At 57.9% G+C, this 12,228-nt stretch overlaps 4 protein-coding genes across 4 annotated transcripts; 2 read left to right on the top strand and 2 right to left on the bottom strand.

Moving 5' to 3' along the window:
• The first annotated feature begins 1,000 nt into the window (after window positions 1-1,000).
• Window positions 1,001-2,894, top strand: TRAVEDRAFT_157249 (translation initiation factor eIF4e). Its single transcript, XM_008047333.1, has 3 exons — window positions 1,001-1,575; window positions 1,729-2,260; window positions 2,323-2,894. The coding sequence occupies exons 1-3, from the start codon at window positions 1,061-1,063 to the stop codon at window positions 2,563-2,565; spliced, it is 1,290 nt and encodes a 429-aa protein (XP_008045524.1). The 5' UTR covers window positions 1,001-1,060; the 3' UTR covers window positions 2,566-2,894.
• Window positions 2,895-2,908: 14 nt separating this feature from the next.
• On the bottom strand, window positions 2,909-8,222 carry TRAVEDRAFT_75682 (uncharacterized protein). The gene is made up of 12 exons (XM_008047332.1): window positions 8,097-8,222; window positions 7,802-8,033; window positions 7,615-7,741; window positions 6,831-7,557; window positions 6,270-6,776; window positions 5,017-6,219; window positions 4,712-4,963; window positions 4,609-4,662; window positions 4,398-4,556; window positions 4,226-4,339; window positions 4,114-4,172; window positions 2,909-4,057 (listed from the first exon to the last, which is right to left on the bottom strand). Exons 2-12 carry the CDS (start codon window positions 8,010-8,012, stop codon window positions 2,998-3,000), a joined length of 4,473 nt encoding a protein of 1,490 aa, XP_008045523.1. The 5' UTR covers window positions 8,013-8,033; window positions 8,097-8,222; the 3' UTR covers window positions 2,909-2,997.
• A 361-nt stretch (window positions 8,223-8,583) lies between these two features.
• On the bottom strand, window positions 8,584-9,435 carry TRAVEDRAFT_137001 (uncharacterized protein; the record flags this gene model as incomplete). The annotated part of the gene is made up of 3 exons (XM_008047331.1): window positions 8,584-8,883; window positions 8,948-9,342; window positions 9,402-9,435. 3 exons carry the CDS (start codon window positions 9,433-9,435, stop codon window positions 8,584-8,586), a joined length of 729 nt encoding a protein of 242 aa, XP_008045522.1.
• Window positions 9,436-10,504: 1,069 nt separating this feature from the next.
• TRAVEDRAFT_61588 (Aldo/keto reductase) lies at window positions 10,505-11,984 on the top strand (the record flags this gene model as incomplete). Its single annotated transcript, XM_008047330.1, has 8 exons — window positions 10,505-10,627; window positions 10,688-10,773; window positions 10,843-11,010; window positions 11,079-11,103; window positions 11,163-11,194; window positions 11,249-11,468; window positions 11,531-11,737; window positions 11,790-11,984. The coding sequence occupies 8 exons, from the start codon at window positions 10,505-10,507 to the stop codon at window positions 11,949-11,951; spliced, it is 1,023 nt and encodes a 340-aa protein (XP_008045521.1). The 3' UTR covers window positions 11,952-11,984.
• Window positions 11,985-12,228: the final 244 nt, after the last annotated feature.

Genomic DNA, 12,228 nt, shown 5'->3' with positions numbered 1-12,228 from the left:
CCCAAACAGTGATCACATTTCGGCGCGGCTGAACCACCTAAACCAGTACTAGCATAGGCTTATGGCATATGGCGCGTCAGGAAAGCAGATATTAGAGTTGAGGACGTCTGAGGAAGAGCAAACAGAGGAGAGAACGCGACGCGCATAGATCTATACACGCGTTTCGGAGATCAAATTTGCTTACTTAAGCGCGAAATGGTCTGCTACGGTAAGAGGGGTGCGTGTGGAAGCAGACTAGGTCCTTTCAGAAGTCCTTTGAACTCTTCTATAACTTTCTAATGCCACCGTCCTGTTATTTTTTCATTTGAATTGTCTCTTGAATTGTCCGAGAAGGAAGAAGTTCGTCAGGACATAGTCAAGACGTCGTCACGAGTCGAGCTGGTCCCCGAGCACCTCACCGGTCTCACCTCTAGGTGTAGGCTCGTTCCGATTGCCTGCTTTTACTGACCTTTCAAACGATAATATTACTTGCACTGTCCCTGGAGACTTGTTCGTCATGGCCCATATGACGTTTGTGTGAACCTTCCCTCCCACTCGATAGGTCTTCTAGAGGGTATCGACTAGATATCATGGGGGTCGACCTTACTTCGCGCATACATATACAATAATGAGCTGTATTGATGGCTTACTTCACGCTCCACCCTCATAGCAACTCGTATACAGGTCCTTTGGGGGAAGCTGGGGTCACCCTCAGCTAAGCCTGTAATCAAATGACATGGAGATGATACCCGCTATATATGCTTACCATACAGACTTAGCGAGATCCCCTTCATCCGCCCTGATTTGACGACGGTTTGGAGAATCTGCGCTGCTGAAAAGTCTCCGTACTTCTATGGACGAGCCATAAATGGACCGACACCGGCGGGGTTCGAAGAGTGATGCAATCACGGGGCCGATGGAGCGGCAGTGCAGACGGAGCGGTCGTCTTGTCCCTGTGCTTCGTCCATCGCCGACGACGACGTAGACGACCCCCAGCACCATGTCGACACCCCCGCCCCCTGCGACGACCACCCAGACGGTCGACGCTCCCAAGCCCGAGCGCCCCGCCCCCGGCACCCGCATGCCCTCCCTCAACCAGCTTGCCGCCCGTATCAAGCTCGACGCGCCCTCCGCCGCCACCGCCGGCAACCGCCCTCGCCTCGCCGCCTCGCTTCTCCGCACGTCCTCCGCGAGCTCCAATGTCTCTGCAGCGGCCTCCGCGACCGACTCCGTCACCGTGATCCCGCCGACTTCACGCTCCGAATCTCCCGCCGCACTCTCCATCTCCCCGCCCCGTAGTGATGCCGGTACCCCGCAACCTGACGAGAGCGACCCTCTCACGACGGAGAAGCTCGATGAGCTAAACGAGGAGACCGCGGCCGCCGCTGCGAAGGACAAAGAGACGAAGCCGAAACAGAAAATGCCGATGGGGTACAAGAACATCCCCAGTCTAGACGCGATTACCGCGCGCCTCGCGAAGGCGAGGACGCTCAGTGTCGACGGCTCCGCGAAGCCTCCAGAGGCGGAGACGATCGAGGACCCTAAGACTCCTGGGCTGCGTATCAAGGCCCCGGAGCACCCTCTTGAGCACACCTGGTGAGTCCAAGTCGTTGCCGTCTCGCGCGATCGCCATGCGTTTGAGGGAATTGTGCGAGAGTATTGCGATGCTCATTCGAGGTCACCGCGAGCGCATACATCACGCGAGGGTCGTCAGAACATACGGACAAGTGATTGACACCCCTTGCACAGGACACTGTACCACGACACAAAGAACAAGGTGCCATTCACGCCCGCGACGGCCACCGTCCAGGAGCCGCCGGGCTCGGCGCACTTTATGGCGCCCGACACAGACGAGTACGAGGCAGGGCTGACCGTGATCGGCGAGTTCGACACGGTCGAGACGTTCTGCCGGTACTTCAACTGGCTGAAGCCGCCGTCGAAGCTCGAGCGCAACTCGAACTACCACATCTTCAAGTCGGGCATCAAGCCGATGTGGGAGGACGAGGCGAACGCGAACGGGGGCAAGTGGGTGCTCACGATGAAGAACAACCCGCAGCTGCTCGACCGCTGCTGGAGCTGGCTCGCGATGGCGCTCGTCGGCGAGGACCTCGACGAGGGCGACGAGATCTGCGGCGCCGTCGTCTCGCTGCGCAGCAAGGTCGACCGTATTCAGGTCTGGACGCGCTCGAAGGAGGACGTCGAGAAGATCAACGGCATCGCGCGCAAGATGGTTAAACTCCTCGACGTCTCCGAGGCGGACGGTATCGGTCTCGAGTTCCAGGTCAGTTCCCTCTGCAGTTGCATTCACGTGTTCGCTCATGCTCACCGCACTCGTCGGACTAGTATAACAACGAAGAGCGACCCACAGCGAATAAGTTCCTCTCCATCCAGGCCGTGCCGCAGTCCTCTTTCCGCACCTCCTTCGCAGGCAAGCCGCCTGGGTTCAACAGCCCCGTCGCCGGCCCGGGAGAGGGCCCGCAGGTCGGCGGCGCTCCCGGCGCAGGCCCTGGTGGTGCGTTCGCCGGCTTCGGTGTCGGAGGTGGTGGCGTCCTTGGCTCAGGATGGCGAGGCAAGCGTTCGGCATGAGCACGCGTCAGTGCCAGTGCTCCTCTAATTCGTGGTGGTGGGCACGTGCGGGGTAGACGTCAGGAAATGGAAAGGATCGTCGCGGTCGGGCTGTGTGCTGTGTAGGTCAGGACGGCAGTGAACCCAAGAAGCGTGTACGTGTACGAGGAAAGCAAGGAGGCCTTGGAGGGCCGGACGGACTCCGCGCTGTGGCAGTCTTGATCTTGGTGTAACGCATACATCCATACATACGTGCGCGCTCGGGTCGCCCGAGGCCGGGGGCATAAACAGAAGTATTTATTCAGAACGTAGTGTAGCAGCCATACAACACGCAATTCGAGAAGCCTAAACTGTGGCAGAGCAGGGGAAGAGAGCTATGAGAGACAGAGAGTATATAAGGAGACTTGGTATCAACAACCTCGGTGGAGAAGCGCAACCGTCCGTGTTGACGAGTTATGAAGGGGGAACATCAGGGGCGGCCGATGTTGGGGGTGGGGGCGGAGGAGCGGCGGGCTCTACGGGTGTCGGTGGTGCGGGAGCCGAGGGTCGGGTTGGTTCGAGCTCTGCGATACTCGCCGCTGCGAGGACTGCTTCCACGATTGGAGCGACCGGGGCCGTTGCCGGTGCGGGCACTTCTGCTTCCACTGGTGCTGAGATAGGTGCCTCGGCTACGGGTGTAGCTATCGGCTCTGCGCGTGCTGGCGGCACGGGCAGAGGCGCAGGCACAGGTACTTTAGCTTCCGATGGCTGAGCGAAGGGTGGTTGCGGTAGCGTTGTTGTTGGCTCCGACGAGACCGCAGACGGGCCGACGTCCTGAACGACGGGTTCTGGCGACACGGGCTGAGGCTCAGGAGCTGGTGCAGGTGCAGGTGCGGGACCCGGCTCGTTCGTTGGTACCACCACTGGCGTCTCTACCGCTTCGGCCATGGGCACGTCCTCCGGGTCGGGTTGTACGGCGGAAGCGATGACTGCCGCGACAGCTGCCGCTGCTTCTGCGACGTCATCTTCTGGAACGACATGCGCTGTAGCTTCCGCTTCCGAGACGGGTTCGGGCAGGGCCTGTGGTTGCGGGTCCGGCACCTTCTCGACATCCATCTCAACCTCGACTACGCCGCTCGTGGGAGCGGGAGTATCTTCTGCGGGAGCCACTGGTGTCTCCGTCGCCGAAGGGGTAGTCTCTGCCTGCATTGGTGCTTCCTCCACTGCAGGAGTCGCATCCTCCCCAGTCGTGGGGGCGACGGACGGCGAAGGCGTTTTGGTATCCTTGACGATGGGCTCTTGTTCTTCCGCAATCTTGCTCGCGTAGTCCTCCATCCACTTCTTGCGCTTCGCAGTACGCCGTTCAACTAGCACACGTGCGTCCGCGCGCTCTTGCACAGAGGATAGGCGAATCATGACATCTTCGGAGGGCGGGACGAAGAAGAACCGGTAGGTGCGCACGCAGACCTTGATCTGGAGCCTGCCGCGGGCGAGAATGTCGGGCATTTCACCGGAAGGTGCGGGGAATCTCGTACTATTGTAGATAACATTGATCAGCATATGCGTGGAGAGCGATGTAAGGAAACTGACCGAAGGAGGAATGGACGGCGGATAGTGGACGAGGAAGGCACACCTGCAGTGTAGTGATGCTGTGCATAAATGTTAGTCGTGGGGAAAGAGGCACTGAAGGCGAGATACACACCGAAACGAAGGACTCGATGTATGACTGCCAGCGCCCAGTGAGGACTTCCGAGTCGTCAAAAGTGCTGTCATCTTTGCCTATGAGCTGGATCGTCATCGTCCTAGGCTCCGGGAGCTGTGGAGGTAAAGTAACAGTCAGTATAGCACGCTCCCGTATATATACTCATACATACCCAGTCCACGCGGAACAAGTTCTCATCAGGACCAAGCACGCGCTCAGTATTCCGACGGCAGTTGATAAGGTCCTGAGTTGTTGGAGAGGTGATTTCGCGCTCTCGCCGCAAGAGATCGAACAGCTCTTGGCTCTTAGGATCCGACAGGATGACTTGAACCTATACAAAATGTGAGTTATGTCTAGCTGCTGCAAGCCGACACGTAACTGACCTGCTTAATCAAGGCGCCGATGACCTTGTCCACGGTGAACAGCTTGTATGCATGCTGTATGCGTGTCAGAAAAAAACCGGATATACTGGAGATGTTGAGTCACCTTCAGGCCAAACAGGTACCGCGTAATCTCCTCAAAGGCGTGCTGCTCGAGCTCATTGTCGAACAACTTCTCGCAGGACTCCAACATCAGGTCATAGTAATGCGACGCGTGGTTGATGCGGTCGCCCATTTTCGCAAGGTCGTCCTTGATCAACTTCGAGACGAGAGAAGGCTTTGGCTCCATCGGATCCGTGCCATTCGCTACTAACTCTGCGGTAATGTTCTTGAAGAGCTGGAGTCGAGAGTAGAGCAACTGCAGGTGATGATGTTAGAAAGTTTCAATCCGGACGCAATTACTGGACGTACCTCCAGCAGTCGCAGCATGACGTAGAAAGCGGTGTTGGTGAAGAAGCTACCGCGTCGTCGCGAAGGGTTCTTATCTAGCCGAACGCCAGAGGCAACCCCGTTCTCTCCCTTGACAGGCTCACCATCGAGCTGCATGGGGTCAGATGGCACTGGGGATGCGAAGCGGGAAGGGGTGGGGGAAGCGGCCTCCTGAGCTCTCGTACGACGGCTAGACTTGGCCTGCTCGCTCTTCAGCAACCGCTTCCGCAGATCGCCCGCGTTACCACCTCCGCCCTTCTTCCTGGACCGAGAACTGCCTCCGCTAGTACCGTTCATCTCAACGTCTTCCTCCGCCTCCCCATCACCGTCCATAGACTCATGGTGGGCGACAAACGCGGCGTTGAAAGCGACAGGGTCGAGCATGAAGAATAACGGGACGAACGACCGCAGGAACGTCTCGATCTTCTTCCGGTCCACGAGCGCGATCTGCCCCTGCGTGCGGTCCAGGAACGAGAACGTGAGTTTCAGCGTGTCCTGCAGCACCGCAGTGTCTTCCACGACGAACTCGAGCTGGTGCCGCGGCTTCGTGCGAGCAAACAGCGGGTCGATGAGCGCCGCCCGCTTCACCCGCTGCTCATCGCGCGCGGCCTCGATCTGCGACACGAACGCCTTCTGCGTGACCGCCTTCTTGTCCGCGGCCTTGAACGTCACCGCCTGGTGGTCGAGCGACTTGTGGTAGTTGCGCAGGTCGACCTCGCGCCACACCTTGTCCCACTCGCGCTGCGCACGTTTCCATTCCTCGTGCTTCTGCTTCAAGCGGGTGAGCACCACTGGGATCGCCGTCGCCGGCACTTCCTGCATTGCCGTCCAGACTTCCAGCCCCGGGTCGCGCCCGTATATCTTCTTGATCACGCGCTGGTGAATCGCCTTCCCAACGCCACCGAGGTTGGGCTTCAGCTTGAAGTTGGCGCGCTCCTCGGGCGTGAGCTGCGCGATCTTGTTGTTCAACGGTTCCAGGACCTGAATCGTGCGATGAATGGCCTCGATGTGGAAGTCATACTCGTGTCGCTCCTCTTCGCTACGGTGTAGGGCTTCCTCGTAGATGTTCTTCTTGTGTGCGATGAAGCCTGCGTCCTCGCTCGCGAACGTGGGCTGCGAGATCCACTCGTCGTTCAGCACCGCATTGCACATCTCATCGCGGCCGGAGCATTGCACGTGGACCTCCTAGAAGAATGTAAGTACAGTCGACCCGCGGATTGATACATAACACGTACGTGGGCGGGAAGTTTCCTGTAGCTCCCATATCGCGTATGCAGCTGCTCCCGACTGGGCCGATCCAGCGCTCCCATAGGACGAGTCCACGCCTCCTCCTCAGCCGCGATCCAGTCCTTGCGCTCATCCCAGCCAAGGATAGCCTTGAACTGCGCCATCAACTCGCCATCACCCAGGAATGACCTCGCCTCCCGCACAAGACGGGTGGTGTTGATGATGTCCTGCGTGAACAAGTTGACGAGTTTGAGGAACTCGTTGTACGTGTCGCGGTTATCGAGCGCGCGCTTGACGCGCTCGAAGAAATGTCGGTCGTCGCTGGGATGAAGCGAATTTGATTGCTGAATGGGCTGCGGGAGATGTTGGGGGAGAGGCATGGGCTGCTGGTGCTGAGGGTAGAACGCCTGTGGAGGCGGCTGAGGCGGCGCGCGGGGTGGAGAAGGCGGAGGGACGGCCTGCCGCTGAGTTAAAGCCGGTGAAGGTGCCTCGCTCGACGCTTGCACTTTCGTCTTCTGTAGAAGCTATGAGCAAACAGTTCCCATTTCTCGCAACAGATGGAGACGTACCTTGTTTGCGCTGCTCTTCGCAGGAAGCTCTTTCTCCTTGTCGCGATCTGCAACTTTCCTCTTCCTCTTCTGGGGGACGGCGGTAGAAGATGACGCGTGCCCGTCGCCGCCGCCTCTCTTCGGTTTCGGCTCCGCGGCCTTCCTCTGCTCCTCCAGCTTCGCGACGCGCGCGAGCTCGTCTTTCTGCGTCTGCTCGTCCGGCAAGAACTGTATGAAGTCACGCATCAAGTCAGGCGCGTCTTGCAGCAACACGCCGATCTTGCGCAACGTCTCGCCCTGCGGATACTTGGCCGACAAGCACGCCACCGACCACGACTCCATCCCGCGGATATCCTTGTGATCTTGCATCGTCCCGGAAGACTCCGAGAGAATCGACAGGAACTTCCTGTACATCTCCGGCTCGTTTGCGTATCGCGTCCTAACCTTGGTGACATAGTCGAGGGCGGGCTTCAGGGTTTCTTGCGACACTATGGGTGCCTCCGGTTCATGGCTAGCTGGCGGCGGGGGTAGGGGGGCGTGTTCGGCGTTTCCACCGTAGTTGAAAACGCTGTTTGTAGCCTGCGTCGTAGTACCCGCAGGCGTTGTGACGGTGATGTAGTTGGGGTCGGGATGGGATGTGGTCTCGATCCGGTAGCCGGCGGGAAGAAAAGTGTTGAATCCTTGGATCAGGGACGGATGCCCGTGGAAGAGATTAGACACGCGCTCAATAACGCCTGGGGTGTCGATGCTACGCGCGCAAGTGAGTCTATACTACAATGAACGGAACTGCGGCAAAATGGCTCACAGCTGGCTCTTGAAGTCCTTCATGATGTCCAGAAACTTGTTGTACACGTCTGGTCGCTCGGAGAACTGCATCTTGACCTGGTCGAGATAACCGAGGGCGTCGCTGACGTTGAGTGGCCGCTCCGAACCTGCAAGATGGGCCGCAATTTGAGTACGCGCAGCGACGAGGACGGCAGCATACAACGCACCTCCCGCCCCAGAGTAATCATGATCCCCTGTTGGTACTGCATGGCCTACTTGGCCTTGAAGCTCTCCCTCGGAGGGCTTGACGGGTTGCGGGTGATGCGGGGAAGGGGGCCGACTACCCGCGAGCAGTGCCTTCGATGCTGAGCCAGAACCGCTCGGCCCAGGATGTGAGATGGTACTTGATTCTTGTAGATTGCTCTCGTTAGCGTCCATGACGGACTTCAGAGAATGACGCTATATGGCAAAGAAAGACGGTTGGTCTGAGCACGACTTGTGATTGACACCAGCAGCACGCACCGTATGCTCGCTCTGTATGTTCGGCACAGATTTCAATACAGAGCTGAAGTACTCCTAGTGCCTCCAACGCGGGGTAGTCGAGACAAGCAGCGAGCTGGTGCAAGGGGGACGGGGAGGAGGAGGAAGAGAGCGGTGGCTGAGATTGCCCTGCCCGCAACGTCGATCGTGCGCACAGACGCCCGCAGCGGGGAGATTAGTTGACATCATCTAATCTTATCTCACTTCACTCCTATTCGATTCCCAGATGCACATCCTTTGTTTCTCAGATCTGCTCCCTCGGACCGTAACTTACTTACTGCGTGTTGACGTGATATCGACATATATTGCGGAAATGGTTTGTGAGGATGGCACACGGCGACTAGAATTTTGACGACTGTAACAGTAGGGTATAAAGCTCGCGAGTCCAGAGTACTGCGCAAGAAGAAAGTGAGGAAGCCCCAAGTCTAAACAAGCTACGCAAAAGGCCTCGATATTTCGAAGGAAGACACTAAAGCTCCTTCACCAACTTCCTCATCTCCGCATTCCTAAACAACTGTTGGTCGGGGTATCGCCCCTTCGCCAGCTCGATCATGAAGCGGCCCAGCTCCTCCGTCGGGATAACGCCCTGAGGCATCAGCGTTGCGAGCACAGGCCCCAGTACAGCGTCGGCGATGCGCAATGTGAGGCTCCGTTGGTTCTGCCGGTCCTCGGGGTAGGCCTTTGATGGGAAGAAGTAGCCCGGGCGCAGGACGTACGCCTTCATGTGCGTGCCCTGGAAGAGCTCAGGCAACTCGCGCTCGACGCGGCCCTGCAAGACAAGGCGGCATGAGCAAGCGATACTTCAGACTCGTTGGCGAATAAATCATACGAACCTTTACGCGCGCCCACGCTTGCCGCGACTCCCCGGTAGGGTCGGCGTGCTCTCCGCTGACGTACACGAACCGGAAGGGCTTCTCCTCGGAACCCGCGCCAGCCTCCTTCAGCGCCTTTGCCGCCGACATGGTGTAGTTGTAGGTGAGCTCCGTGTACTGCTCTTCCGACATGCCGACCGAGCTCTTCCCCAGCGCCCACACGAGCCCGTCGTGCTCCGCCAGCTGCTGCGCGAGATCTGCCGGGTATGACTTGAAGTCCTGGTGGAGGATGGTAGTAGTTTTGGCGACCGCTTGCGGAGGAAGCTTGGCCCACGAGGGCACGGGTCGACGAGTGAGGAGAGTGACGCCGTCGATAGCAGGGTCCACCAGAGCAGCACGATAGGCTGCGAGACCAGCTGTAGAAGATTCAAATCGTAAGCGCGCGTGCTGCATAATGGATGTAGAAAGTACGCACCAACACCAGTAACACCAGTAAGTACGAGACGCATAGCTTCCGGAGTGTGTATAGAGGTGTGCAGTAAGCGATTAACACGTAGAGAAAGTATGGTGGGCAAAGACAGAAGTTGGGGAGTTCAAGTTAGCACCCGGTGGGCGGTCTTATGTATGATCGCCCTCGTTCGGGTGTGCCATGGGGACGCGTATGCGGCACAGATGCCTATGGCGTACAACGCCGTCTCAGATGGATCTGTGCGGCAGCCGGCGTGCACTGTTGATGTTTGCAGTGTCCGATCGGGAATGGCAAACGGTGTTATCCTAGACCGCTGCACTGCGGCCACAATTTTGATCTGACAGTCTGGGAGACACTCTGCGGAGTCGCGTCAAAGAAAATCTGTCAAGAACGGATGTGTTCTTGCCGAGGTCCGTGCGGACCTATGTCGAAGTAGTCAACTTGTCGCGCAGGGAGTAGGTGCAAGGTGAACTCAGTGAGAAGTCGAGCATAGCCTTGAACTTGATCGACGGAAGCCTCGGAGATAGATGCGGAGGAGATGTTGTTAGTACACAAGGATACATGTATAGCCACTCGCCGAGCAGATACGTCGACAACGCGGCGGCGTGCATCGCTTGGCCGTTGGGAGGAGGAGAGCCTTGGGCGCTTCTGATCAGGATCGAGGTTATCCAAGAGGTTATCGGGGCGCCCGATAGGCGCCCTTTCATGTTATTTCCGTTTTGATTTTGATCATCGAGGGCCCCGCTGGACCTTGGTGCAGGGTTCATTTCGATGCGTACTCGTAGGTTCGTCCAATGAGGCTTTGCATGTGTTCTATGGCTCACGTCATTGCACTAGGAATTGCGTTTTCGAATCCTGGTTTCCCAGACACCAATCCCGATCGGAATCGCTTAGGCTAGCAGCAGCATCCACGGCGGATCCTATGAGTATACGTCACCTAACACACCTCACCGGGCCTCTTCAAGCTGCGCGTTCAAACCTGCTTGCGTGTTCATACGGCAACGGTGATAGCGCACAATGTGGGAGTATATAGCCCAGCGCCGTCTGGACCCAACAGACATAACAACCCCGCCTTCACATCCTCGACAGCCACTCCTATTATCGCAAACATGTCTCCCGCTACACTCCCCACACGCAACATTGGCGGTGTCGACGTTACCGCTATAGGCTACGGAGCCATGGGCATTGCCGCTATATACGGTGACAAGCTTACTGAGGAAGAGCGCTTCAAGGTGGGGTCGAATCATCTGCTCTGCCAAGGCTGCGCGTCAACAAGAACATGCTCCTGTCAGGTTCTCGACACTCTGTACGAGCTAGGGTGCACGAACTGGGACACCGCCGACATTTACGCCGATAGCGAAGACCTCATTGGCGCATGGTACGTATCTCGACGGTCCGTTTATAATTTAGGACGCACTTACTGAATTCCCCCGGTCTCCTGCGCTAGGTTCAAGCGCACCGGCAAGAGGAACGAGATATTCCTCGCTTCCAAGTTCGGTCTCGCCCCGGAGCCTGGCAAAGTTATCAGCGGAGACCCCGCATACGTCCGCAAGGCCATCGAGAAGTCCCTGAAGCGACTCGGCGTTGATACTATCGACCTCTACTACCTCCACAGGTACGTATCATGGATTGGCACGGGTATGTTGCCAAAATGCCGTGATTGACGGGCCTTCTGTTATTCAGGGCCGACCCGACTGTTCCGATCGAGGTACGTCTTTGAACAACATTTCCGTGCGCATCGGTCAGATTCGCTGACGGATTTCCCAGCTCACCGTACGCGCCATGGCGGAGCTCGTAAAGTGAGATTACTCTCCGCACGGCTTATGAGCGTTCTGCTGACGCTCGATTCAAAGGGAGGGCAAAGTCAAGCACCTTGGTCTCTCGGAGATCTCTGCCGAGACCCTCCGTCGTGCGCACGCAGTCCACCCCATTGCTGCGATCCAGGTCGAGTACTCTCCCTTCACGCTCGACATCGAGGACGAGAAGATCGGCCTCTTGAAGACCGCCCGCGAGCTGGGCGTCGCCGTCGTGGCCTATTCGCCTCTCGGACGCGGCCTGATTACCGGGCGATACGTAAGCATTTCTCAACCACTCTAGAGAACTCAGTCATTCTAATTTCTCGGACCCCATCATAGCGGAGCCCCGACGATTTGGCTACTGACGACTGGCGCCGCGCAGTCCCTCGGTACTCCAAGGAGAACTTTCCGAACATTGTGAAGCTCGCCGACGGACTCGCCACCATCGGGAAGAAGTACAACGCCACTGCGGGCCAGGTCGCGCTCGCGTGGCTCCTGGCGCAGGGCGACGACATCATTCCCATCCCCGGGACCACCAAGATCTCTGTGAGTGCCGCTGATCTGGTTCCATGATGCACCGACTAAATTCCGTTTACAGAACTTGAAAGAGAACTTGGGTGCTCTGTCCATCAAGCTCAGCCCCGAGGACGTCGAGGAGGTCCGCAAGGCCGCTGCTGCGGCAGATGCGGAGCAGGGCGCTCGGTACCCGCCCGGGATCCAGGAGCTCCTGTTTGCGGATACCCCCGCGCTCAAGGAGTGAGGCGTTTTTGTCATGAATTACCTGTATACTACCACTGGACGGAGGGAAGAACTAGCTTCTTTTGACACAATTGGTCACGGCGTTCAGTATGATGTGACTGAAATGGTTACCGAAGGCGGTCACGCGAGCGGCGCCGGCTTTGCCGCGACACTGCTTCAAGTTCCAGCGCTTGAGCTGGAACGGCCATCATCGTCTCATCTTCACCTCGCGCTCTCTGCTGCACCTGCTTGAACGAAGCTCCCTGCTAGGTTTTTGTCTTTTCTTGAAACGCGGCTCA

The sequence above is a fragment of the Trametes versicolor genome (assembly GCF_000271585.1).
Source record: "Trametes versicolor FP-101664 SS1 unplaced genomic scaffold TRAVEscaffold_17, whole genome shotgun sequence".
In the NCBI taxonomy this organism is placed as follows: Eukaryota; Fungi; Basidiomycota; class Agaricomycetes; order Polyporales; family Polyporaceae; genus Trametes; species Trametes versicolor.
The sequence above is the reverse complement of the archived record's forward strand: the minus strand, read 5'-3'. Positions and strand labels throughout refer to the sequence as shown.

What these genes read in the sequence shown, in the direction of transcription:
- TRAVEDRAFT_157249 (XM_008047333.1), top strand. Translation starts at nt 1,061, where the DNA reads ATGCCCTCCCTCAACCAGCTTGCCGCCCGTATCAAGCTCGACGCGCCC. An exon ending in CACCCTCTTGAGCACACCTG is followed by an intron (nt 1,576 to 1,728) that starts GTGAGTCCAAGT and finishes CCCCTTGCACAG; the next exon opens with GACACTGTACCACGACACAA. An exon ending in GTATCGGTCTCGAGTTCCAG is followed by an intron (nt 2,261 to 2,322) that starts GTCAGTTCCCTC and finishes TCGTCGGACTAG; the next exon opens with TATAACAACGAAGAGCGACC.
- TRAVEDRAFT_75682 (XM_008047332.1), bottom strand. Translation starts at nt 8,012, where the DNA reads ATGGACGCTAACGAGAGCAATCTACAAGAATCAAGTACCATCTCACAT. An exon ending in TCATGCTGCGACTGCTGGAG is followed by an intron (nt 4,964 to 5,016) that starts GTACGTCCAGTA and finishes CATCACCTGCAG; the next exon opens with TTGCTCTACTCTCGACTCCA. An exon ending in CGCCGTCCATTCCTCCTTCG is followed by an intron (nt 4,058 to 4,113) that starts GTCAGTTTCCTT and finishes TATCTACAATAG; the next exon opens with TACGAGATTCCCCGCACCTT.